The sequence below is a fragment of the Dendrobates tinctorius genome, unplaced genomic scaffold (genome assembly GCF_039654945.1).
Source record: "Dendrobates tinctorius isolate UK_male_01 unplaced genomic scaffold, ASM3965494v1 ptg000133l, whole genome shotgun sequence".
Lineage (NCBI taxonomy): Eukaryota > Metazoa > Chordata > Amphibia > Anura > Dendrobatidae > Dendrobates > Dendrobates tinctorius.
In genome coordinates, this window is record NW_027361801.1 from 13587012 (window position 1) to 13614523 (window position 27512).

Sequence of the window (27512 nt, forward strand, 5' to 3'; positions counted from 1 at the left end):
TGCTACACCACAATTGTTTTTATGGCCGTAGTCTATCTAAAGGATGCCTATTATCACATCCCGATCCACCCAGACTATCAAAGATACTTAAGAGTAACTCTCTACATCCAGGGCAATCTCAGGCATTTTCAATTCAGAGCCCTTCCATTTGGCATATCCATAGCCCCGAGAGTGTTTACGAAAGTCGTAGCGGAGATGACAGCCTTCCTCCGAATCCACAACACAGTTATAATACCCTATTTGGACGATTTTCTAATAGTAGGCAACTCAACACCACTGCACAGAGCAGGTAGAAAGAGTAACAAATACTCTACAGAGACTCGGGTGGATGGTAAACATCAAAAAATCAAAACTGCAACCCCTAAAGAGACAGATCTTTCTAAGGTTCATCCTGGACTCAGAACAACAAACTTGTCTGTTACCAGAAGCCAAGATGGAAAAGGTGAGGAATATGACTTTGGCGGCCCTAGACCAACCTCACACGACCCTGAGAGGCGCGATGTCCTTACTAGGCACCCAGACAGCATGTATTCCAGCGGTCAGGTGGGCACAATTTCATACCCGTCAAGTTCAGGCAGAAATTCTATCAGCACAGAAATCGCTAAGAGGGCGTTTGGAAGGAAGGCTGGAGCTTTCCTTAAAGGTCAAAAACTCTCTCAGATGGTGGTTAGACAAGACAAACCTGATGTCAGGAATGTTGTGGCACAGACCAGTGTCCGACATAATTCTGACAGACGCAATTCCTCGGGGTGGGGGCGCACCTAAGAGGACAGGCGGCACAGGGATCCTGGGGGCCCCAGGAGCAAAACGCATCCTCTAACCTAAGAAAACTACGGGCAGTAAACAAAGCCTTAAAAATCTTTATTCCCAGTCTAATAGGCCGCAATGTCCGGATCATGACGGACAACAAAGTGACAGTGGCGTATATCAACCACCAGGGGGGAACAAGGTCACACTCCTTAATGAACGCGGCCAGAACGAGATTTTTCACAGAGCAGAGCGACATCTACTCTCCCTGATGACACTTCATATAAGAGGGGTAGAAAACGTAGAAGCCGACTTCCTGAGCCGCAATATACTAAAGGGGGTTTTACACATAGCGATATCGCTAAAGCGTCACCGATTTTGTGACGCAGCAGCGATATTGCTAGCGATATCGCTATGTGTGATACTTACCTCCGACCGGCTCCACCGCTGTCTGTCGCTGATCACGCGAGATCGGCCGGGTCCACTTCTTGTCGGGCACTTCCTGCTGGCGCCGACAAGCGACGTGTGGACGCGGGCGGGAGGACGTGAGCATCGCTGCATGTGAAACGTAAGTAACAACCACTGCTGCGTCGCTACATTGCTAGTGAGATCTGCCTGTTTGGCAGCTCACTAGCGACCATTTAGCGATGCACCAGCGATCCTGACCGGGTCATATCGTGGTCGGATCGCTGGTGCATCGCTAAATGTAAAGGGGCCTTAAGGCAAGGAGAATGGACCCTAAATCAGTTAGTGAATAATTTTTTACAGTTCCTGGGGAAGCCGTTAGACCAAAAGCCCCCCGATTAAGGCCATCTTGGAATTCTTACAGGCAGGATTACAACTGGGTCTAGCGGTCAACACCCTTAAAGTTCAGGTGTCCGCACTGGGCGCACTATAAAACTGCAACATAGAGGCAAACAGATGGGTAGCTAGATTCATTATATCCTGCCTTAGGTCCAGACCGATTCCATTACCAAGAATAGCCCCGTGGGATTTAAACTTGGTGTTAGAAGCCCTTACGAAAGAGCCGTTTGAACCAATTCAACAACTGCCGGTAAAATATCTTACCCTAAAGACCATTATTTTAGTGGCCCTTACATCGGCCCGTAGAGTAAATGACTTGCAGGCCCTCTCAGTGAATCCACCCTATACCCAGGTGTACCAGGACAGGGTCATCCTAAAAACAGACCCCGCTTATCTACCTAAAGTGGTATCAGAATTCCACTGTAGCCAGGAGATTGTCCTCCCTTCCTTCTGTGAGAATCCAAAAAACCCAGGGGAGGAGAAATTCCACAAACTGGATGTTAAAAGGGCCCTGCTAGTATATATGTCAGTAACTAGCCAGTGTAGGAGGTCCCAGTCCCTATTTTTAGCCTTCCAGGGTGCCAGAAAGGGCTTTGGAGTATCAAAAGGGACTATTGCCAGATGGATTAGGGAGGCCATTAGTGTAGCCTACTCAGCTAGTGGTGTTCCGATTCCTGACGGCATTAAGGCTCATTCCACCAGAGCCGTGGCGACCTCCTGGGCTGAAAAGGCAGAGGTATCAATTGAGCAAATCTGTAAGGCCGCTACCTGGGCCTCACCATCAACCTTCTTTAAGCACTATAGATTAAACCTATCCTACTCTCCTGACTTAACCTTTGGTAGAAAGGTGCTGCAAGCGGTGGTCCCTCACTAAGGTGTTTCGAAGTCTCCAAAAATCTCTCAGGTGTGCTGTCATGGATGAAGGGAAAACCACCATGGTTACTTACCGGTAGCCGGTTTTTCCGGAACACATGACCGCACCCGCATACCCCCCCCCTTTTTCACCGTATGGGTGTGCACACTAGTAGGGTGTATTTGTGTGATGTGGTGTTGGATAAACATGTAACTAACCGGGAAGTCCTCTCAATGCTCTGTAACCAACTGAAGCGGAGAAGAGGTGCCGCCCCTTATATTTCAGTAGGTTTCTGTCCTGGCGGGGCGGATTCCTCTCTCTCAGGTGTGCTGTCATGGGTTCCGGAAAAAACGGCTACCGGTAAGTAGCCATGGTGGTTTTGCAATCTGCAAAGGATCCGTTTTTTAAACTCTTTGATGGATTTTGACTGACGCCAGAAAGCGGAAGTGTAAAACAGGCCTTAAGGGTACAAAAACTAAAAGTTTGAAAATTGCAAAATTTTCTAAATTATTTCCAAATCTCCCTTTTTTTTTTATTAATAAGCGCAAGTTATATCAAATAAATTTTACCACTAACCTGAAGTACAGTATGTCACGAAAAATTAATTATATACATTTACAGCTCTGGAAAAAATTAAGAGACCACCACATCAAAACCTTGTCATGGGCAGCCCATTCTCCTGACCCGAACCTCTGGAATGTAATCAACAGGATGATGGATAGTCACAAGCCATCAAACAAAGAAGAACTGCATAAATTTGTGTGCCAGAAGCAGTGAGATACACTGGTGGAAAGCATGCCAAGAGGCATGAAGGCTGTTTTTATAAATCATGGTTATTCCACAAAATATTGATTTCTGAACTCTTTCCGAGTTAGAACATTAGTATTGTTGTTTTTAAATGATTATGAACTTGTTTTCTTTGCATTATTTGAGGTCTGAAAGCACTGTTTTTTGTTTTTTTTATTATTTTGACTAGAGTTGAGCAACTTTTGGTTTTTTAGGGTTGAGTTTCGTTTCATGAAACCCGACTTTTCCAAAAGTCGGGTCGAGCAAAATCGACCGACTGTAGGGAAAAGTCGGGGGTCCGACCGAAACACGAAACCCAATGTAAGTCAATGGGGAATTAAAGTCGGCAGTGAGAGGAGGACAGGAAACACACCTACAGTGCCCATTTGAATGCCAAAAGCATCAATTCTTATTACTTAAGCTTGTCAACCTTAATTTACTTCATAATACTAGTTACGTACTGAAAAATGGGGGTTATTTGGCTACAGTTGTGGGGGGTAGGGGTGGCTCCAGGTTTTCGTGGGCCCAGGGCCAAAGAGCGCCCCTTTAACACATACCACAACTCATGATGCTCCGATACGGCAGAGAAATAGCAGTATAGTACAATGAAAAATATTTCACTTCTTACATCTCATGACTGATATCCATTTTAAATTCTCCAATACCTCCAAAAACGGACAGTATATAACTCCATACAGTATTATGGCCAGCGCTTAGTGCGCTATACAGAGTAATGAGGCCCATATATTTCTCCATATGGAATCATTGATCCCATGTAATGTTTCAAACCGTATATGATGAGCTCCACATAATGCTATAGTATATGTTGGTCCCAATGGATGAAGCTCCACTGTCTTATGGGCCCAAATAATGCTCCATATATAATGGGCCCCATTTCTACTGCTCTAGTGTATAATGGGCCCTGTAAATGCTGCTCCAGTGTCTGATGTCCACCTTTGGAATGCTCCAGTGTATGGTGGGCCCCATATATCATTCACAAGAGTATAGTGCTCCCCAAAAATTGCTGTCCCAACCTTGAAAACAATTACATAAGTCTCCTTGCTAGGGAATCCCAGCACTACTCTGAACTCCTTGTCGTCCCCATCTTCCATCTCACTGCACTTGGCTGTTTAGGCCCTCCCACCGGCAGAGACACTTTTGCGTACTATGCGGTGCCCTGTGCCAGTGCCATCGCCCATGACTATGCCCCCCCACCTGCTCAAGGAACCTGCACTTTCATATGCACCTTCCTCTTTGTCACCGTCTAAGGTGGTATAGTATGTGGGAAGGGGAACCTGAGTTTCCTCTGGGTCAGATTCTGGCTGTGTAGAGTGCGAGGGGAATGTAGTGGTCTGGGTCAATGACCAGCAGCATCATCCAGCAGTGGCTGGGCCTCAGTGCACTTGTGGCGTCCCCAGGAGTACGGTCGCCACTGTGGCATTACCTTCCTCCTAGGGAGTGTGTTGTCAAGCTTGGGAGCAACGAAGGATCTCTCTAGCAGTGAAACCAACACACAACACATTTCCCACTCCAGGCTAGCAGGGAGACCTCTGAACCTGACTGCTAAGGAGCTGCTCTCTGTGGTCGGGAGGAGGTAAGTTAGGGCACTCTGTGCAGGGAAGGGGAAGTGTGTGGACGTGAGAAGGGGAGCTGGAGGATGAGCAGAGTTAAGGCTCACTCCTAGCTGGAGCGCATGGTCCCGATTCCGGTCTCTGAGTTTGTAGGGACACTGATGTTCCTGCAGCAGAAACCGGGGGAAGTAGCAGCTATAAATGCTCTGTACCCAACTAAGGCTCGGAGGCCCCAGCATCGACGTGTGGGAGCCAGAAGGAAAAAGGCTACAGCTGTCTGCCATACAAGTAAAGTCTGAGGAACATCTGTTAGACAGGAGGCGCTTAAGTGAACCATGGTCCTGTGAGTGCTTCCCCCACAAGCGCTAGAAAGGAGACGTTCAGGAAGGTACATGTTGGCGGAGTGTTGGAAGGGAGCTTTCCATTTTGGTCCCGGAGGTTGGCTGAGGTCCTGACCCGGAGGACACAGCACGGAGGCAGGCATCTGTGTAACCTGCAGACTGTGAGTAAAGCTTTGGAACTGCACGCTCTGGTGTCCTACAGTTATTCCAGCACCGCTACATCTGGGTACCAGCACCTACACCGCCTGTGCCTTTCCCGCATCACTACATCTACACTTCCCTGGGACTCCAGCTCCACCTGTGGGGAGCTTCACCATCTTTGCTGCACAGCACCATCAGTCCCAGAGGATCTGCATGCAGCGTCGGCCTAACATCTATGTTGCCGAACACCACAGGTGGCGTCAAACTATCTATATAAACTCTTTACCATTATACCACGCCATTTACATGGGCGCCCATGGCCACCGTCAGAGTCACCGCTGCTGTGACACATCCCACTGACACCGGCCCGGTACCGAGTACCCCACAGCCCTGGGAGGGCGACCAATATTCCGACTGCTGATCGGGCGGCGTTATTCCCACGAACCTCCAAACAGCGTCCATGAAGGCAAAGTTTTTGGTTTCCGGGGGCAGTATGATTGCAAAGCTGAACCTTAAAGGAAGGTCCAAAAGGGCACCACCAGGAGTGGAGCCTGTAGCTTAATTGGACTCCACCCGGGAAACCACAACCATGCCACCTAAAGAAAAGATGCACACTTTGAAAGCTTTGTCGATTCTGTGTGTGGTGTGGTATGTGTGTTTGTAGTTGTGCTAGCGATTTCTCAGCTTTATTCCGTTAACAACCGAGACTCCGGCATGCCCCGCAGTACGCGTCAAGCTTACTAGAGGGATAAGCGAGGCTCTAGCACGTGAGATTGAGTAATAACAGGTCTAGCATTCCTGTACATGTCCAGGGCTGCATGCACGCTACACTGAAAGGACCAGCTTTTGTCGCTTACAGGTGCAGATAACCTGCTGAACTCCGTTAGTGATGGGGATCTGGGATTCAGATTATTCCCCGCGAACGAACGATGATTTCCCAGTAAGTTCAGGTCAACCGCAATTCCGGAGTTAGGCCTAACCGTCATTTCTGAAAAAAATTACGTGTCCAAACCACAGGTGCTGTAGCTTGCTTAACTGCTCGGCAGCCATTCTCAGGCCCAGTATGGATTCAACAACATTGTAGAAAGTTGATAAAGGGTACAGTTTCACCGGATAACACGTATATATGTAGCCTAGTTTACACATTAAAAATATGCCTATAGATCAGGAGGCAGACTCAGATGTTCTCAGGCCCAGTATGGATTTGACCAGATTGTACAAAGTTGAGAAAGGGTACTTTATCACTGGATAGCAGGTATATATAGCATAGTTTAAACATGTAAAATCTCTGTGTTCTCAGTATGGATTACACAGCAATCTAAAAAGTGTAAAAAAGGAAATGCATTTGAGGCGTACACAACTATATACTTTTGGTGTTATTTTTAAATCTTCATATATATTTCTGTCTCCGTAATACAGTCCAGCCTCTCCGCAATAGGAAATGAGATGTATACAATTACTGACATAAAGGCTAGTGATTGCAGAAATCTAGGAATTACTATTCATGGGAAAAACTTCCGTCACAATTCTCATAGGCGATGCTGACCCTCAATTAATTTGTGTGTTGAGACAGTGAAAACATTTTTTTGTGAATTAAGTCTTGCTGTTTCGCACTTCCGTTGATTCCATCACTGTTAATCATCTCAATCAAATTTTTATCACAGGGAGCGATGTAAACATGGTGCTCACTGGCTATCATGATCTGTCACGTAACTTTGGAGTGCAGAAGCCACAGGCCGTAGGCGATTCTATTTGATTGGCATGAGAGGGCACATTTTCAAATGTGCGCCGGAATGTCACACGTTTGTGAGTAGGTAAACTGTGAAAGCTGATGATAAACCACCACTGCATGTCATTGTGAGTCGACGTCCATAAGAAATGGAAGCCATTGATCATCTGGAGCTAGAGCCCGGCCAGCAGGACAGGGCATAGCTACATCTTAACCATCATCTTTCAGTTCAATCAATTTGTAGTGGCACACCCAGTGAAGGATTTGACAGCCCAGACTACACAGTGGAGGAGCAGGGAGAGGTAAACATTGCAAATGCTGGGGCCCTGCCCAAGCAAGGGGGGCACACTCGTGGGCGTTGGTACTGGCACTGGGCCCCTCATAGTACGGCGGTGTGTCTGACAGCGGGTGTGCACCACCACCGTCAGAGACACTTGATTGCACTATGGGAGACCCTGTGCCAGTGCCCACGCAGAAGAGTCGACCTACCCACCTGTCCAGGGCAACGGCACTCGCACGGTTTCGTGCGCTAGGTGGTGACCCCGGCCATGGGGGGGGGGGGAAGCCCAGTTAGGGCGGTTTACAAAGTGGCATATGTTGATGTGGGACATTCAGCTGCTGTAAAAGGCGAAATAGGTCAAGTTTGCGGAATAGGAGGAGGACCAAAGCAAGCCATTTTTCTTGGCAACCTATCTGTCATCAAGGGAAGGTGGGACAAAATCCTTGGAAACCCATGCATGGTTCATTTTAATGAAGGTTAGATCATCCACATTTTGGGTTGACAGACGGGTCCTTTTTTCTGATCACTGTTGTGGAGCTAGTTATCACCCAACCAAACACCACAAAATGGCATGTTAGATAAAAAGATATTTTTTATTAAACAACATTAAAAAATGACACAAAGAAAGGGTACTGAAAAACATGTAATGAATGAGGGACACACGCCATAGGAATCCACCATACAATAACCAGATTTTAGTCTACAACAAGCTGATAAGGAATTGGATTTACTGTTGAATAGTAATTAGTATATCTGCAACCCTGAATATAAATAAGTTTACGGCTAAAGTGCTCCATTGTGTTCAGGAAATATTGCAGCTTAATCCCCTTAATGAGACAACAGCATAGTGAATGTAACTACATACAATTCAGATAATAAAGCCAAAATCAGCATACCAAAGATCAGGTTGGTGGAATTCCCCAGACATCCCTCTGCCCCGACGCGCGTTTCACACTGCTTCTTCGGGAGGTGTGTCAAGGAAGAGGGCGATCCAGTTTAAATAAAGCAGCCACCGATATCATTGGATATCTCTAATAAACTTCAGCTGTTACAATGAGAAGACGCTAACCCACAAGCCTATTTGTTGTGAGTTCATTTTCCCCTTCGTCACTGAGGTCTGGTGAACTCCCTATTCTGGTGAAGGAAGGTAGTGAGCCTGATTATCATGCACCTGAGCCTAATGAGGATGACTGGCTGAGTGGAGTCACGGACTGGATATAAGGCTGCCGACGCCCTTCTGCCCTGCGGGTGATTTCTCTGTCGACTTCTAGGACACCAGTCTGATTCCTGCTCCTCTAAAGCTAAGTTTTTCTGCTTTGCCTGTTAGCATTTGTGTTTTGTTTTTGTTTTCCTTGCTTTTCTGGATTCTGCCATTCCCTGCTGGGGTGAGCTGAATCTCCTTTTGCCTGTTGCTCTGTCTTCAGAATATTCCTGAGTACTGACATAGCTTTTGTGAAGCCTAGCGTCTTCAGGGCCTTTTTCACTGTCAGTCTGTTGGCTCTTATTTTCATAGGGTTTTTCACGGATTGCAGACAGCAGCCTTCCTGTCCTTTCCTATCTAGTTAGCTTGGGCCCCGTCTTTGCTCAGTCTATCTTTCTGTCTGTGTTAGTGTTTTCATCTTGCTTCACCGTCATCATATGTTGGGGGCTGCCTATTGCTTTGGGGTCTGCTCTGGGGCAGTTTAGATTTCCCCTTTCTTTCTTTAGGCCTATTTAATTCTCTGGCTGTGATCGAGGGGTCTAGGGCATCGTAGGAACCCCCCACGGCTACTGCTAGTTGTGTTGATAGGTTCAGGGGTCTGCAATCCGATAGCTGCCAACTTCTCTGGTTTTCTGGACTTAGCTAGCATTTTTGTTTTAGCCTCCTACGGTGACTCAATCATAACAGAATCACCCGCCATACCGCAGATCCTAGGGTACTCAATAGCAGGAAAGAATTGTGTTTAAAAAAAAAAAAAAAAAAAAATGGTGTGTGTATATTCTTTCCTCTATATCTCTGAGGCCGTAGGGGGAATTTTTTTTCTCTCAATGGAGATAAAGCAATTGTCTGATCGTGTGGAGCAGCTCGCTGCGGAAGTGCGGGGAATTTCCGCCTACCTTGCTCGCTCGCATGCTGTTGAACCAAAGATCCCTACACCTGATGTATTTTTTGGGGATCGATCTAAATTTTTGAGTTTAAAAATAATTGTAAATTATTTTTTGCCTTGAAGCCTAACTCGTCAGGGAGCTCCGCGCAGCAGGTTAAAATTGTCATCTCTTTGCTGCATGGCGATCCCCAGGATTGGGCGTTTTCTTTGAAACCAGATGATCCTATTCTGACTAATGTGAACGCATTCTTTCAAGCTTTGGGATTGTTGTATGACGAACCTAATGCTATTTATCAGGCTGAAAAGACCCTTTTGGCATTGAACCAGGGTCGAGATTCTGCAGAGTTGTACTGTCAAAAGTTCCGAAAGTGGGCGGTCCTTACTACCTGGAATAATGATGCCTTGGCTGCTCTCTTTCGGAAGGGTTTGTCAGAAGCCGTAAAAGATACTATGGTGGGATTTCCTGTTCCCTCTGGTCTGGACGATTCTATGTCATTAGCCATTCAGGTTGATCGGCGTTTACGTGAACGCAGGATTGCACGAGAGGTGTTGCCACCGGTTGAACAGACGTCTGAACCTATGCAATGTGATAGAGTTTTGTTTAAGGCGCAACGTCAGGAGTTCAGAAGGCATAATAAGCTGTGTTTTTTCTGTGGAGATGCCTCGCATATTATTTCTGTTTGTCCTAAACAAGAGAAACGCTTTACACACACGTTTTCTGTTGGTGGTGTTCAACCTAAGTTTCTTCTGGCAATTACTCTGATCTGCTCCCTGTCCACATTTTCCGCCAAGGCTTTTGTGGATTCGGGAGCAGCGCTAAACCTAATGGACTTGGATTTTGCTAAACGTTGTGGATTTCCGATGACACCTCTGCAGACTCCTATCCCTTTGAGGGGGATTAATGCTACTCCTTTGGCTAAAAATAAACCTCAGTTTTGGACCCAGGTGGTCATGCTGGCCGCCCCAGACCATCAAGAAAATTGCAGATTTTTGGTGTTGCATGGCCTGCATGATGCCGTTGTTCTGGGGTTTCCCTGGTTGCAAATTCATAATCCAGTTTTGGATTGGAAATCTGTGTCTGTGGTGAGTTGGGGTTGTCGGTGTGCCTTTAGTGAGGCTCCGGTTTTTTCCACCTCTCCTCAGTCACATGATGTTCCTGACTATTTGGCGGACTTTTATGATGTATTTAGTGAGAATGAGTCTGCGTCCTTGCCTCCTCATAGGAGTTATGACTGTGCAATTGAACTAAGCCCGGGGTGTAAATTTCCCAAGGGTCGGCTCTTCAATTTATCTGTACCCGAGCACGAGGCTATGCGGTCCTATATTAAGGAGGCGTTGGAGAAGGGTCATATTAGACCATCCTCTTCACCCTTAGGTGCCGGGGTTTTTTTTGTGGCCAAAAAGGATGGTTCTTTAAGGCCTTGTATTGATTATCGTGCCCTCAATAAAATTACTATTAAATATCAGTATCCGTTACCCCTGATTTCGGATCTATTCTCTAGAGTTAGAGGTGCTTGCTGGTTTACCAAGCTTGACCTCAGGGGGGCGTATAATCTTATCCGCATTAAGCAGGGGGATGAATGGAAGATGGCGTTTAATACTCCGGAGGGACATTTTGAGTACCTGGTGATGCCTTTTGGGCTCACTAATGCCCCTTCTGTCTTCCAGTGCTTCATGAACGATATTTTCCGAGACTTTGTCGATAAATTTTTGATTATCTATCTGGATGATATTTTGATCTTCTCCAAGGGTTGGGATTCTCATGTGGAACATATTCGGACTGTGTTCCGGATCTTGAGGGAGAATTCCCTGTATGTCAAAGGATCGAAATGCCTTTTTGGAGTACAGAGGATTTCATTTTTGGGATTTATTTGGTCTCCGTCAACTATTGAAATGGACCTGGCCAAGGTACAGGCCATTTATGATTGGGTTCAGCCCACTTCTTTAAAAGCCCTCCAGAAGTTTTTGGGTTTTGCTAATTTTTATCGGAAATTTATAGCAAAATTTTCTAGTATTGCCAAGCCATTGACTGATCTGACTAAGAAGGGTGCTGATGTGTTGAATTGGTCTCCGGAGGCTGTTGCTTCCTTTCAGGAGCTGAAGCGAAGATTTACCTCCGCCCCGGTTTTGCGGCAACCTGATGTCTCACTCCCGTTCCAGGTAGAGGTGGATGCTTCTGAGATTGGTGCAGGAGCTGTTTTGTCCCAAAAGGATCCTGTAACATCTAAAATGAATCCCTGTGCTTTCTTTTCCCGAAAGTTCTCTCCATCTGAACGCAACTATGATGTGGGGAATCGGGAACTGTTGGCCATGAAATGGGAATTTGAGGAGTGGAGACATTGGTTGGAGGGAGCTAAACATCAAGTTGTGGTCCTCACTGTCCACAAGAATTTATTTACCTAGAGTCGGCTAAACGCTTGAACCCTAGACAGGCTAGGTGGGCCTTGTTTTTTACACGTTTTGATTTTGTGGTCTCTGTTCTTCCTGGAACTAAGAATGTCAAGGCAGACGCCCTCTCTAGGAGTTTCTTTGCTGATTCTCCTGTGGTGACCAAGCCTGCTACCATCTTAGGCGAAGGGGTAGTTCTTTCTGCCATCTCGCCCGATTTGAGACTTGCTCTGCAAGAGTTCCAGGAGGACAAACCTGAGCGTTGTCCCAGTGGAAAGTTGTATGTTCCTGACCAGTGGAAGAAGAGAGTCATGTCTGAAGTTCATTGCTCTGCATTGGCTGGTCATCCAGGTATTTTTGGTACTAGAGATCTGGTGAGTGGCTCTTTTTGGTGGCCCACCTTGTCTCATGATGTCAGGAATTTTGTGCAGTCCTGTGGGACTTGCTCCCGGTCTAAACCTTGTTCTCGCTCTAGCGGGTTGTTGATGCCTTTGCCGGTCCCCAGGAGGCCATGGACCCATATTTCAATGGATTTCATCTCTGATATGCCGGTCTCTCAAAGAATGACTGTTATTTGGGTGATTTGTGATAGGTTCTCTAAGATGGTTCATCTTGTACCACTCCCTAAGTTGCCATCTTCCTCTGAGTTGGTGCCCCTGTTTTTGCAACAGGTGGTTCGCTTACACAGGATTCCTGAGAACATTGTATCTGACAGAGGAGTTCAGTTTGTGTCTAGATTTTGGAGGACTTTCTGTTCCAAGCTGGTAATTCAGTTGTCCTTCTCCTCTGCTTTTCACCCTCAGACCAATGGGCAGACAGAGAGAACAAACCAGACCTTGGAGTCGTATTTGAGATGTTTTATTTCCGCTGATCAGGATGATTGGGTTTCATTTTTGCCCTTGGCCGAATTTGCTTAAAATAATAGAGCTAGTTCTGCCACTTTGATGTCTCCTTTTTTTGTAACTTTGGGTTTCATCCTCGATTTTCTTCAGGGCAGGTGGAGCCTTCTGCCTGCCCAGGTGTTGACACTGTGGTGGAGAGAATGCACCAGATCTGGGACTAAGTGGTGGATAAGTTATCTCTCTCCCAGGAAAAGGCCCAGCGGTTTTCCAATCGACATAGGACCATTGGTCCCCAGTTTAAGATTGGTGATATGGTGTGGTTATCATCAAAAAATATTGCTATGAAGGTGGCTTCTCCTAAATTTAAGCCTAGATTTATTGGACCTTACAAGATTTTGGAGATTATTAATCCGGTCTCTTTTCGTTTGGCTCTTCCTGTCACATTTAAAATCCATAATGTGTTCCATAAGTCCTTGTTGAAGAGGTTTGTTGAACCAGTTGTTCCTGGGGTGGCACCTCCAGACCCTGTATTGGTTGAAGGTAACATGGAATATGAGGTAGAGAAAATACTGGATTCCCGTCTGGCTAGACGGAGACTCCAGTATTTGGTTAAGTGGAAGGGTTATGGTCAGGAGGATAATTCCTGGGTCTCTGCCTCTGATATTCATGCCAAAAGATTGGTGCATGCCTTTCATCGGGCTCACCCCGATCGCCCTGGTGGCGTGGTTGAGGGTTCGGTGACCCCTCCTCAAGGGGGAGGTACTGTTGTGAGTTCATTTTCCCCTTCGTCACTGAGGTCTGGTGGACTCCCTATTCTGGTGAAGGAAGGTAGTGAGCCTGATTATCAGGCACCTGAGCCTAATGAGGATGACTGGCTGAGTGGAGTCACGGACTGGATATAAGGCTGCCGACGCCCTTCTGCCAAGCGGGTGATTTCTCTGTGGACATCTAGGACACCAGTCTGATTCCTGCTCCTCTAAAGCAAAGTTTTTCTGCTTTGCCTGTTAGCATTTGTGTTTTGTTTTTGTTTTCCTTGCTTTTCTGGATTCTGCCATTCCCTGCTGGGGAGAGCTGAATCTCCTTTTGCCTGTTGCTCTGTCTTCAGAATATTCCTGAGTACTGACATAGCTTTTTTGAAGCCTAGCGTCTTCAGGGCCTTTTTCACTGTCAGTCTGTTGGCTCTTATTTTCATAGGGTTTTTCACAGATTGCAGACAGCAGCCTTCCTGTCCTTTCCTATCTAGTTAGCTTGGGCCCCGTCTTTGCTCAGTCTATCTTTCTGTCTGTGTTAGTGTTTTCATCTTGCTTCACCGTCATTATATGTTGGGGGCTGCCTATTGCTTTGGGGTCTTCTCTGGGGCAGTTTAGATTTCCCCTTTCTTTCTTTAGGCCTATTTAATTCTCCGGCTGTGATCGAGGGGTCTAGGGCATCGTAGGAACCCCCCACGGCTACTGCTAGTTGTGTTGATGGGTTCAGGGGTCTGCAATCCGATAGCTGCCAACTTCTCTGGTTTTCTGGACTTAGCTAGCATTTTTGTTTTTGCCTCCTACGGTGACTCAATCATAACACCTATTACAGCTCCTGCACAAGGCAGGAAGTGCCGCCTGGATATAAACAAACCTCCGATCATGTGAGAGCGTGAGTCATCCTCCACGTGGGCAATGTAAACACAACACTAATGCTCAGCAAATAGCGATCCTCATACAGGATCACATGACCACCCCTTCACAAGGTCCTACTCTTATCAAGTCTTATTTATATTCCAGAGCCAATAAGAAACAAGGACTATAGCCACATGACCACTTATTCAAGGTCCTAAATCCGGCATGATTCCTAATAAATTTCTATACTAGTTTACAAATACCTCGTTTAAGATCATAATTGCGGTTATTAACAAAGAATTTAATTATTTATAAAAATAGTTGTTCCTACCATAAAGGCATTTATAAAAAGGGGGAAGGATATCTAATAAGAAAAGGCATTTTTGGCACATACATAACAAAAAAGGGCCGCAATGAATAGGAATGGCACAATGCGATCACACAACCTAAACAGTCTCCGGACTAATTAAGTCCGGAAACCGCAGGTGGCTCTAGATCACGTTTTGCCAACCCCCAAACCCTCATGGAACGTATGCGCGCTGCCCTCATAACCCTAATAATAGTGCAATTTGTGCAAAGTATAATATGGCTTTTCCTATGACATAACCTAATTATCCCTATTGTAATAGGAAAACATGAAGAATAATTACCAATAGTGAAGCCTAATAAAAAGCTATCTAAAAAAGGATAGCCAATATAAAGTGCTAGTATATTAAACCACTGAACAGATTCCCATAGAGACCAACGTGACACTACATTAATATTGATGCAATATAATACCACCATCAGAAGGGGACAAAAAATCAAACAGATTTAGAATTTGCAAAAAATACAAACATGTGAAAAAACAAACGTACAAAAATAAAGACAATTTTCCCAAAATGTGGGAAAATATTCTCATATATTCCGATTTATAAATAATCAATATAATTAATTCTCATTAGATAAAAAAATCTTTTAGTCTTCTCATATCTTGAAAGCTGACTCCAACCACTGGCAGCTGCTACCAAATCATCAGTGATGAAAATACCCCAATATCACTAAAATGGGACAAAATGGAAAAAATGAAAAATAATTCAAAACATAATAAAACATAAAGATAAAAGCAATGGCTCAATATATATAATGAGAGAAACACCGCCCTACCCCATACTTCCAATGATTCATAAGAATGCACCAAAACCAGACGTTTCGTTAAGCCCTTGGTGCACTAAAGTCCCCAACCTGAAAATCCATTGGCACTTTTTTTTTGCCAGTCTTTTGGGCATATCCCCCCCTCTAGGTCCAAGGTCAACAACATCAATCCCTTTTACAGTCAAAAGTCTAGAATTACATGAATGGTATTTTTTGAAATGCCTCGGAAGAGTCTTAAAAGGTTAGATCATCCACATTTTGGGTTGACAGACGGGTCCTTTTTTCTGTCAGGATTGATCCAGCTGCACTGAAGACTCTTGCAGCTGGGCAAGCGAGCTCCTGTAAGGCATATTGTGCCAATTCAGGCCAGGTGTCCAGTTTAGCGGCCCAATAGTCAAAGGGGAATGACCTGTGTGGGAGAACATTGATATGGGAGGAAAAGTAGTTTGTAACCATAGTTGACAACTGCTGTCTCCTGTCACTTTCCATTGATGCAATATTACCAGTTGTGTGAGCGGTACTTGAAAAATCAGTCCACAATATTGTCATAAAACCCCTGTCTCCAACGCCACTTCTGCTGTGTGCACCATGAACACCTCTGCCAAGCTGCCCCCGGCCCGTACGGCTCATGTGAGAACCATCACCGCTGCTGTGTGCTGGGAATGCCTCAACCAACCGGTTTACCAGAGTTTCTTGTTTATTAGCCAATATTAGGTCAAGGTTCTCGTGTGGCATGATGTTTTGTAATTTACCTTTATATCGTGGATCCAGGATTCTGGCCAACCAATAGTCGTCATCGTTCATCATTTTGGCAATGCGGGGGTCCCTTTTTAGGATCTGCAAGGCATAATCTGACATGTGGGCCAATGTTCCCGGTGTCAATGATGCACTGCGAGTGCTGGTTGGAGGAGCACTTTCTGGCAAATCCACATCCCTCCAGTCACGCACAAACCCTGTACCAGACCTTGCCACGCCAACATTTTCACTTGCCCCACGAGATGCATCCTCCTCCCCTAAGTAATCATCCCCATCATCATCCTCCTCCTCCACCTCATCCAGGAGAGGTCCCTGAGCAGACAATGGCTGAATGTCATCAAGGATTCCCTCCTCCTCTTCCTCCTCGTCAACATTGGCTGCAGACGCCTGCTCCTTAAGGTGCGTCAAAGTTTGCATGAGCAGACGCATAAGTGGGATGCTCATGCTTAGGATGGCGTCGTCTGCGCTTACCAGCCGTGTGCATTCCTCAAAACACTGAAGGACTTTACAGAGGTCTTTCAGCTTTGACCACTGCACACCTGTCAACTCCATGTCTGCTCTGAAAGTGCCTGGCCGTGTATCCTCCCACAAATGCATTATGGCCTGCCTCTGTTCGCACAGCCGCTCAACCATGTGCAGGGTGGAGTTCCACCTTGTTGCAATGTCGATAATGAGGCGGTGGTTGGGAAGGTGGAGCAATCGCTGCAGCTTCTGCATACGAATGGAGTGTACAGGTGACCGGCGGATGTGCGCGCACAGTCTTCGCACCTTCTGGAGCAGGGCTGTTAACTCCGGATAATTTTTGAGGAAGCACTGCACCACCAGGTTCAAGGTGTGAGCCAAGCAAGGTATGTGGCTGAGTTTTGAAAGGGCTATGGCTGCCACAAAATTACGGCCGTTATCACTAACTACCTTGCCTGCCTCAAGATGTATACTGCCCAGCCATGACTCAGTTTGTCGCTGAAAGTACTCGGCCAGCACCTCCGCGGTGTGTCTGTCGCCCAAACACATCATCTGCAACATAGCCTGCTGATGCTTTCCACTAGCTGTTCGATAGGGGGACACCTCGTGTGCAACAGTGGCAGCTGCAGATGGAGTGCTCGTACGACTGCGCTCTGTGGACGAGCTTTCGCTTCTGGAGGAGGAGGAGGGTCAAACGCCTACAGCCAACTGTTTCCTATACCGTGGGCTAGGCAGCACTGTCCCACCACCGCTGTCCCCTGTGGACCCTGCATCCACCACATTAACCCAGTGCGCAGTGATGGACACGTAACGGCCCTGGCCATGCCGACTGGACCATGCATCTGTTGTGAGGTGCACCTTTCCACTCACTGACTGCTTGAGTGCATGGACAATGCGGTCTTTCATATGATGGTGGAGGGCTGGGATGGCTTTGCGAGAGAAGACGTGGCGACTGGGTAGGTCATAGCGTGGTACTGCATAGGCCATGAGTTCGCAGAAAGCTGCGCTTTCCACCAACCGATAGGGCATCATCTCTAACAAGATTAGTTTGGCAATGTGGGCGTTCAAACCCAGTGTACGCGGATGAGAGACTGAGTACTTTCTTGACCTACTCATAGTCTCTGGGAGGGTGAGCTGGACTTGAGAGCTGCATATGGTGGAAGTAGCGGTGGACAGGGCGGACTGAGAGAGGGTTGATGATGGTGATGGAGTTGGTGTTCTTTCTGATGGCCTAGATTCAGTATTTCGTTGATATAACAGTGGGATTCCCTGACTGCTGTGGCCTTGCAACGACACCTCAGCATTTGCTGCTGTGCTAACCGGTGGGCTTACAGTGGGGGAAACAATGTAGCGTTGCTGACTACCTTCTTTGTGATCAGTTGCACATGTGGTACTTGAGGTTTGGTGTTGTCCACGCTTGCAAGTGCATGCTGGTTAAATGTCTAAGCATGCAACTGGTATTCAAATTTTTCAGATTTTTCCCTCGGCTAAAGGTCTTTGCGCACTTCTTACAGATAACCTTGGCCTGATCATGAGGATTTTGTTCAAAAAAGTGCCACACTGCACTCTTCCTACTTTGGAAGACATTTTGCGGCCTAGCACGCTGTGCTATTTTGACCGTCTGGACCAGCTGTCCAGCAATTCTTTTGATTTTTGGAACCTGTCTTTGGAGTGCTCCGGGCCTGCCAGATAACAGCTGTTGCGATGTCTATGTCTGCTGTGGATGCTCCTCCTCCTCATCTGAGCTATTGGAAGCAGCACCCTCTTCCCCCAATGGATGCCAAACTGGGTCAACAACTGGGTCATCCATCACCTCCTCTTCAATGTCATGTGCACCTTCCTCTGTGTCACCGTGTATGGTGGTATAGTATGCGGGAAGGGGCACCTGAGTCTCATCAGGGTCAGAATCTGGCTCATTACACTGCGAGGACAATGTAGTGCTCTGAGTGAATGTACCAGCAGAATCATCTATCAGTGGATGTGCATCAGTGCACTCCATGTCAGATTCATCTTGGCCTGGGTAATTCACCATTTCACTTGATAACCCAGGCATGGTATGTGAAAACAGCTCCATGGAGTAATCAGTAGTATGGCCTGCGTCATCCTTCAATCTTGGTTGGGGTGAAGGACACAAGGAAAGGTGTGGTTCATGAACATGAGCCTCCAATGACGACTCAGTGCTTTTATTTTTTACAACTTCAGAAGAGAAGGCGATAGAGCTGGCGGATGAGTCAGCAATGTAAGCCAAAACTTTTTCCTGAAGCTCTGGCTTTAAAAGCGGTTTGCCAACTCCTAGAAAACTAAGCCTTCGAGGCCTTGTGTAGCCAGACGATGACGCAGGCTCAACACCTCCTGCATTCGGTCCTATTTTGCTTTTGCCACTACCATCAGATTCACCACCAACACCATCATTACCAGCTGGCAACCCCCGCCCAATTCCACGGCCTCTTCCACCAGCCTTCCTCATTTTTGGTAAAAATGTACACAAAATCCCACAAACTATATAGTAATGTAAAACAAGGTACAAAGTGTATATAGGACAGGGGAGATGTAGAATTTCTGAACACACTTGTGGACACTGTTGGATTGTGTGAGGCCCAGTGAATATCACCGCTATGTCACAGTCTCAATGTCGCAGGTGTGAAAAATGTCACTATAGGACTGGGGAGATGTAGAATTTCTGAACACACATGTGGACACTGTTGGATTGTGTGAGGCCCAGTGAATATCACACCGCTATGTCACAGTCTCCATGTCGCAGGTGTGAAAAATGTCACTATAGCACAGGGGAGATGTAGAATTTCTGAACACACTTATGGACACTGTTGGATTGTGTGAGGTCCAGTGAATATCACACCACTATGTCACAGGCTCAATGTCGCAGGTGTGAAAAATGTCACTATAGGACAGGGGAGATGTAGAATTTCTGGACACACTTGTGGACACTGTTGGATTGTGTGAGGCCCAGTGAATATCACACCGCTATGTCACAGGCAGAAATTGGCTAGTGTATGACAAACTACAAGGTGTATATTGAATTGGGCAGAATAGGAATCTCCCTAGAGTGTAGGTCTGTAAGAACGGAACATGTCCTCGACTTATTCTTACAGAGTCACACACAGATAGCTTCACTGTGGCCGTGATAACAGCCGTTACACGGTACTGAGAGAGGAGCGTGCACGTACACCGGTGTCCGTAAAATTGTCAAGCTCCGTGTTTTTTAAGTATACAGACTGACACGCTGTCTCTTTATAGTTTTGAATGTGATCAAACAGCAAATATACTTAACTGTTTGAAAAACAGACAAAACTAGAAGATGGAGGTCTGTAAGAACGTAACATGTCCTCGACTTATCCTTACAGAGTCACACACAGATAGCTTCACTGTGGCCGTGATAACAGCTGTTACACGGTACTGTGTGAGGAGCGTACACCACTGTATGGTGTGAAAAAATGCACGCTCAGTACCTCACCAGGACAAGAAAAAAAAATTTGGATTGCTTTTAAAAAAGCAGTTTGCAGAGCAGTGGGAAAACAGCAATGCAGCTATCAGGAAGCCTTATAAGGCAGCCTAACAACCAACACAGCTGATCCAGCAAAATATAGCCTCCACTTGCACTGCACACACAGTGACTGGTGTGTTGCACAGGCAAAATCGCTAGCAGCAGAAGCAGTTTTTGGTGTCTTCTTCCCTGCCTAACGCTCTCCCTACAGAATCATCAGCAGCAGCAGCTCTCCCTATTCTGAGATCAGCATGAGTAACATGGCGGTCGGTGTGCACGCCCTTTTATACCCCCTGTGATGCCCCCTAAAGCAAGCCAATCACTTGCATGCCCTTCTCAAAGATGGTGGTGACCCCTGCCTATGTCATCACGTTGCCCACAGTGTCCGTGGATCCTGATTGGCTGAAAAAGGGCATAAAACAAACTTTTGAAACGCGACTTTGGCGATAAAGTCGCCGAGCTCGTGGCCGACCTCACCCTAGGGTCGGGTTTCTTTTCATGAAATCCGACTTTACCAAAAGTCGGCGACTTTTGAAATTTTTCGACCCGTTTCGCTCAACTCTAATTTTGACCATTTTTCTTTGTCAGAAAAAAAATACAAAATTTATTGCTTGGAAATTTGGAGACATGTCAGAAGTTTATAGACTAAAAGAACAATTTAAATTTTGCTCAAAAATATACCTATGCAGAGAAAAATCAGACAAACTGAACATTTGAAAGTGCCAGAGCTATATTTGCATTTGCAGTGAGAAATAAGTATTTGATCCCTCTAGCAAAGAAGACTTAATACTTGGTGGCAAAACCCTTGTTGGCAAGCACAGCAGTCAGACGTTTTTTGTAGTTGATGAGTTTTGTGCACATGTAAGGAGGAATTTTGGTCCACTCCTCTTCGCAGATCATCTCTAAATCATTAAGATTTTGAGGCTGTCGCTTGGCAACTCTGAGCTTCAACTCCCTCCATAAGTTCTTTATGGGATTAAGGTCTGCAGACTGGCTGTCATGATTTCCACTCTGTTTCTGTGTTTTTGTTACTTTGTATTGGGGCTGTCAGTCTGTGCTGCAATCACCTATGTTCATTTTCCTTAATCAGGCTTCTATTTAAGCATGCTAGTTCCTCCCCCCAGTGTCAATTGTACACTTGCTGTTGCCTGTGGAACATTGATCCCTCTGCGCTCTGTGCTTGACCCTGCTTGACTTGATTCTCTTCCCGAACTCAGATCCCTTTGTTGTGACCTGACATTGCTTGTGCCTGCTCCCTGTAACCTGTTTTGTCTCTCTGGCTTTCAATCTTGGCTCGTGTCTTGGACTTCGTCTCTGACTTCCCTTTGTCGTACTGCTCCATTTCCTGGACCTGGCCATGGATTGTTTGACCTCCCTTTACCGTGACTCGCGTCACATTGGCTAGGCCACTCCATGACCTTAATGTGCTTCTTTTTGATCCACTCCTTAGTTGCCTTGGCTGTATGTTTTAGGCCATTGTCTTGCTGGAAGACCCAGCCACGACCCATTTTTAATGTCCTGGCGTTGAGAAGCAGTTTGTCACTCAGGATTTTATGGTACATGGCTCCATCCATTCTCCCATTGATGCGGTGAAGTAGTCCCGTGCCTTTAGCAGAGAAACACCCCCAAAACATGTTTCCACCTCCATGCTTGACAGTGAGGATGGTGTTCTTTGGGTCATAGGCAACATTTCTCTTCCTCCAAACACGAGAGTTGAGCTAATGCAAAAGAGCTCAATTTTTGTCTCATCTAACCACAGCACCTTCTTCTAATCACTCACAGAATCATCCAGGTGTTCATTGGCAAACTTCATACGGGCCTGCGCATGTGCCTTCTTGAGCAGGAGGACATTGCGGGCACTACAGGATTTTAAACCTTTACGGCGTAATGTGTTACCAATGGTTTTCTTGGTGACTGTGGTCCCAGCTGCCTTGAGATCATTAACAAGTTCCCCTTGTGTAGTTTTAGGCTGATCTCTCATCTTTCTCATGATTTAAAATACCCTACGAGGTGAGATTTTGCATGGTGTCCCAGATCGATGTCGATTGACAGTCATTTTGTTTTTCTTCCATTTTCTTACTATTGCACCAACAGTTGTTTCCTTCTCACCCAGCATCTTACTTATGGTTTTGTAGCCCATTCCATCTTTTTGCGGGTCTATGATTTTGTCCCTGGCATCCTTTTAAAGCTGTTTGGTTTTGCGCATGTTGTAGAGGTTAGAGTCTGACTGATTGAGTCTGTTGACAGGAGTCTTTTATGAAGGTGACTATGTAAGACAACTGTCTTTAATGCAGGTAACAAGTTGATTAGGAGCGTCTAACTCAGACCTGGGCAAGGGTCGGCCCCTGGGCCGCATCCCGCCCGCCCACTGCCTGTGACTGGCCCGCGGAGGGGTCCGGGACTTCTCCGGTTCCTGCTTTCCTCACAAATCATTTATGAGGAAAGCAGGAAGCAGAGGAGTCCCGGCAGATGCGGCAGTGAGCGGAGCGGACCCCAACCTCCTGTGAGCGTCGCAGAAACATTGCCTCCAGCGCACCGCCCACACACCAGACCTGCGGCGCTGACTGGTCGAGGCTGGAGGGGGGCGTGGTCTGAGAGAGGGCTGCGTAGATGCTGTTGGTGGCGTCTGCTTGCAGCAGTATACATCACACCACGCCTCCAACTCTGTGCTAAAACGTGCGGGCGTGGAGGCTTGGTGTGATCTATACTGCTGCAAGCAGACCAGTGACACTGTGGTGCAACGTAAGGCTAGCATCAATTACTTTAGACTGGGTCTGGACTGGGTGTTTGGGTCTGGACTGGGTGTTTGGGTCTGGACTGGGTGTTTGGGTCTGGACTGGGTGTTTACGTCAGGCCAGGGTCCATATTTTCATTGTATTGTAAATCTTTGCATTGTTTAACATACTGTTTGTTTATGAAAAAATAGCATATGTATACTATATATTATATACATATATAGTATTGGGTACAACTGAGTAAATTATATTAGTCCGGCTGTCTGACACCATCACAATTTCTAATGCGGCCCCATGGCAAAATTAATTGCCCACCCCTGGTCTAACTGGTCTGTAGGAGACAAAACTCTTAATGGTTGGTAGGGGATGAAATTCTTATTTCTCACTTTATAGAATTTATACAATGTGATTTTCTGGATTTTATTTGTGATATTCTCTCAGTGTTAAAATTAATATTCTCTTAAAATTATAGACTGTTCATGTCTTTTGTCAGTGGGCAAACTTACAAAATCCACAAGGGATCAAATAATTATTTCCTTCACTGTATATATCCAAAAAATTATACCATTTAAAAAGGGGTAATTTCTGGCAGTTTGGGGGACTTTGACAGGTGGAACAGGGCTTATATTATCCTAACTTTTGGAACTCAAGTGTTAGTAAGGCTATGTTCACATATTGTATTTTTGGGAAAAGACAAAAGGAGTTAATGTCCAAAATTGATCTGTTGTATAGCTGATGCAAACGGAAGCAGAGGGACCCAATTAATTCCGGTGTTATAGGATTTGTTTGAGTTCTATTTTGTGTCCTTTGTTAGAATGGAATTAAAATCACATCATGCCACGTTTTCTTCTGGCTCTAAAACTGACACTTAACAGAACCCATAGGGACCCGATAATAATCAGTGGGGTCCCTCAACTTTGTAAGGCGCTGCGGAATATGTTAGCGCTATATAAAAATAAATATTATTATTATGCAACTGATACATTTTGGATATGAATGCCATTTGTTCCTGACACAGAATGTTCACTTGGAAGTCTAAACTTAGACAAAGTACAGTATGCAATTGTTCTCAGAAATGTTCCATAGTTTTCATAGAACAGCCTTCTGCACAACGCTAGAAATTAATCTGAGTCCATATGAGTTATTTGAATTCTTAAGTTATGGTTTGGGTCATTTAATACTGAGAAATAGATGTACTCACACTGTAAAGGCTGTATTTTAGTTGACTAATCAAGCCATTTTGTTTCTTCTAGATGATAAAGGTGGAATCACATTTATATTACTACTTCTCCTTGTTCCAGTAGTGATCATCTTGGTTACAGTCGTTTTACTTATGAATATCAAAAGGTAAATCATTCTAAGTCTAAGAGGATACTACTGGAGAAAATTCATTACATTTTTATTATCAGCATAGAAACAAAATAATAACATTTCAACTAGTTCTCCAGAAAAACAACTAGGAATTTAGTTTAGAAACCGCAACACTCTTCTCCATTAAAGCATAATTATTGATTGATGATAATTGATTACCAAATGAAAAATGAAGAGATTTTTTAATGTTCTTCATTACACATTTGACAGTAATGTGTGAAATGCCATCATGATGCACAGGTATAATAGCACGATTTCATCTTCTTTAGAAGTTGCGTTCTCTTGCTTCGTTTGAAGATTTCAACGCTCTATCCCTGTAATCACAGCACGCATAAGTGGGGTGGTTGGTCTGGGTACTGTAGTCTCGCAGAGCTGATCAGTGACATCACTGCCTGTACATACACAAGTGCAATGACCAGAACCTGCCTCATCTGCTCCTGTCACAAAATAAGTATTTGTTCTCTTGTCGTGCATTCCTCCCATTCCCTCAAAAGATAAGTTGATCCTAAAAAAAATAAACTATAAATATCTGAATATTAGTGATGAGCAAGTGTGCTCGGATAAGATGTTTTCCAAGCATGCTCATGTGCTAACCAAGTGCTTTCGGCGTGCTTGAAAAATACAGTCGAGTCCCCGCAGCTGCAAATCTCGCGGTTGATCAACAGCCGCAACACATGCAAGGATTGCTTCTTTGTTAAGCAATCCCTGCATGTGTTTTGGCTGTCTAACAGCCTCAAGAAACGCAGCCGCAGAGACTTGAACATTCAAGCACTCCGAAGACACTTGGTTGGCACACAATCATTCTCAGAAAACACCCTATCCGAGCACATTTGCTCATTTTTAATGAACATGTATTCAGATAGATGTACATACTAACAGTGTACTAAAATTAGTCCAATAGCCTGAGATATTGAATGATTCATATTCCACATATTCCAGAGCTTTTCATTAATTTGAACTCCAAGGTATTGAAATGAGGTTACTACTTTCAACTGTTTTGTCTTCCTATCTGAGTCCTCTGGATTACTCTGTGGGAGGGTGACATAGTGAGCCACCTCATTCTGTAGCACCACTCCAGCTTCTGAGAGATGTTGACAGTGCAAAACGCTCCAGTCCTGCCGCAATGTCTCTGTTGTTCGATTGCAAACCCTGTCTTCACAGGAGTGGAAGCTTGCACATCATCTTGGGTCTCCCATTCTGAAAACTTACACCGCTTTCCTCTCCTCATTAGCAGCTCTCATCACAAAAAAAGAAACTTCAAATGCTTTTGCTGCTAATGATATGGAGGCCGAGTGTCAGTAGGATCATCCCTGCTAATCCGTCTTAATGGGCATGTAGGTCATAGGAAGTTGATCAAACACATTTGCAGTTGTTCTCTCACTGAGCTGTCCACTTTGCTGCTCTGCTCTTTCCCCACACTGGCTGACTGTGAGATGGAAGCTGAAGTACTGTGAGAGAACTGCAGCTGCAAATGTTCTTGTAATGAGACAAACTTCACTTTTGTTGCGCTGTGTTAGCTCTGCTATACTGTGTTAGCTCTGCTATACTGTGTTAGCTCTGCTATACTGTGTTAGCTCTGCTATACTGTGTTAGCTCTGCTATACTGTGTTAGCTCTGATGTACTGTGTTAGCTCTGCTGTACTGTTAGATCTATTTAATTGTGTTAGCTGTACTGCACTGTGTTAGCTCTGCCGCATTGTATTAGCTCTGTCGCATTGTATTAGCTCTGCTGTTACAAGGGTGATACGTCACCATGGAAGACCAGAAGTTAGACAGTCATATCGGGTAATGAATCGCAGGTCTTCTTTAGAAATGGTGTGATCTGTGTCCCATATTAAATGGATTTTGTTTCTATTGGTGCTGAACAGGTTAATGGCACTTTTTATGCCTGTCAGAAACATGCAGCTTCATTTCAGCCGCTTCTGATCTGGTCATTACCTCTTCCTATATTAACTGGTCAGACTTTCTTGTGCCTGTCTGTGAAAGATTATTTTTCCTGTGTTGTGTACTAAAGCAAAGTGGTTAGAATGGAATTGTTGTAGAAGTGTTCTGTGGTTTGCTGTAGTAGGCGTGTGTGTCTATCTCCTGGTCCCTGTTCCCATTTTAGTTTATTTCTCTCAGTCACTATCCTCCTCCCTATTGTTGGTTAGTGCTTTTATATGATAGAGGTTTTCTGATTACCCTTTTTTGTCTTTGTGTCTTGTTTGCATTGCACCTCACGAGGTGGGGTAGGGGACAGATCAAGGTTTAACAGGAGCTCATAGTAAGGTCAGAGACTCTGGCGCCTCTACCGTCAAGAGTACCCCCGGGACAGGGATAGTTAGGGTTTCCGTTCCAGGCACAGTTTGAGGCCCTCCTTCCTTACCAAAGAATATCATAGCGTAACAGCTATACCGTGATTGCTTTGCTGCGCTGTGATAGCTTTGCTGCGCTGCGGTGGCTATTCTGAACTGTTAGCTCTGCTGTACTCGGATAGCTTTACTGTACTGTATTAGATTTTTTTGTGCTGTTAGATCTGCTGTATCAAGGTATTGTTTTATCCATCTTTCTATGACCTTCATGGCCATATAGATGGTCTAGGAGAGTTTACCCTACTGACACATTCTCTTCAAGGATGCTGCCCTGTATACTACCCACCCAACTACTGTTACTACTCTTCATTACTGAGATAGAAAGTATGAATCTTCAAATGCAAAAAGAGAAGGCAGATTCTAAAGAAGGTGAAATCCAGCCATTAAACCTGTGTAGCAACATGACATTTCACACAGATGATCAGATAACAGCCCAATCGGTTACTGAAGTATAAAAAGAAAAAGTTTTGTTACTCTTTAATTTCATTTGGGGTATTGACATTCATTCTCTTTTAAATTACTTGAACTAGACTGCATTACCAGATTCAGCACAAGGACAAGAGTGGCACTATTCTGGGGGGGGGGGGGTGACAGGTTCCCTTTAAAAAAGCCTCTGAATGTAATAATTAGCTTAGTCTGTATCTAGGTAATAGCTCATGTTTGTTTGTTAACTTTTTTTGCCCTAAAAACAACAAAGTTATCTAATTTGTTCATTGTCTATAATATTTAATTTTTTTAGAGTGCTGATCATTATGTGCCCTCAGGTTCCCGATCCTAGTAAAGTTATATCAAAAGACATTCAGGTAAATAATTTGTTTTCATTGACAGTATACGTGGAAGGGTGTACTTACGTGTTCACGTTGTTTGTAGACTCTGAATGTAGAAATGGCATCACAGCACTAACCAGATGCTAAAAATCCTTTTCTTTATTGCATCCAAAGTGCGATAACGGAATAAAGACATAACAATCTGCACTTAGTATAGGACCATTTCAAGTAATCAGACACTTTATCAGGGCTTTGTGTAGACTG

General features: G+C 45.1%; 1 protein-coding gene across 3 annotated transcripts in view; it reads left to right on the top strand.

The window, feature by feature from the left end:
- Positions 1-27512, top strand: part of LOC141048095 (interleukin-13 receptor subunit alpha-1-like) — a 142785-nt gene that overhangs the window by 105917 nt on the left and 9356 nt on the right. For all 3 annotated transcript variants that reach the window (XM_073543488.1, XM_073543485.1, XM_073543484.1), the window contains exons 9-10: positions 24013-24106; positions 27221-27284. In XM_073543488.1, coding sequence (XP_073399589.1) covers positions 24013-24106; positions 27221-27284 — 158 coding nt within the window. The remainder of the gene's footprint in view (positions 1-24012; positions 24107-27220; positions 27285-27512) is intronic.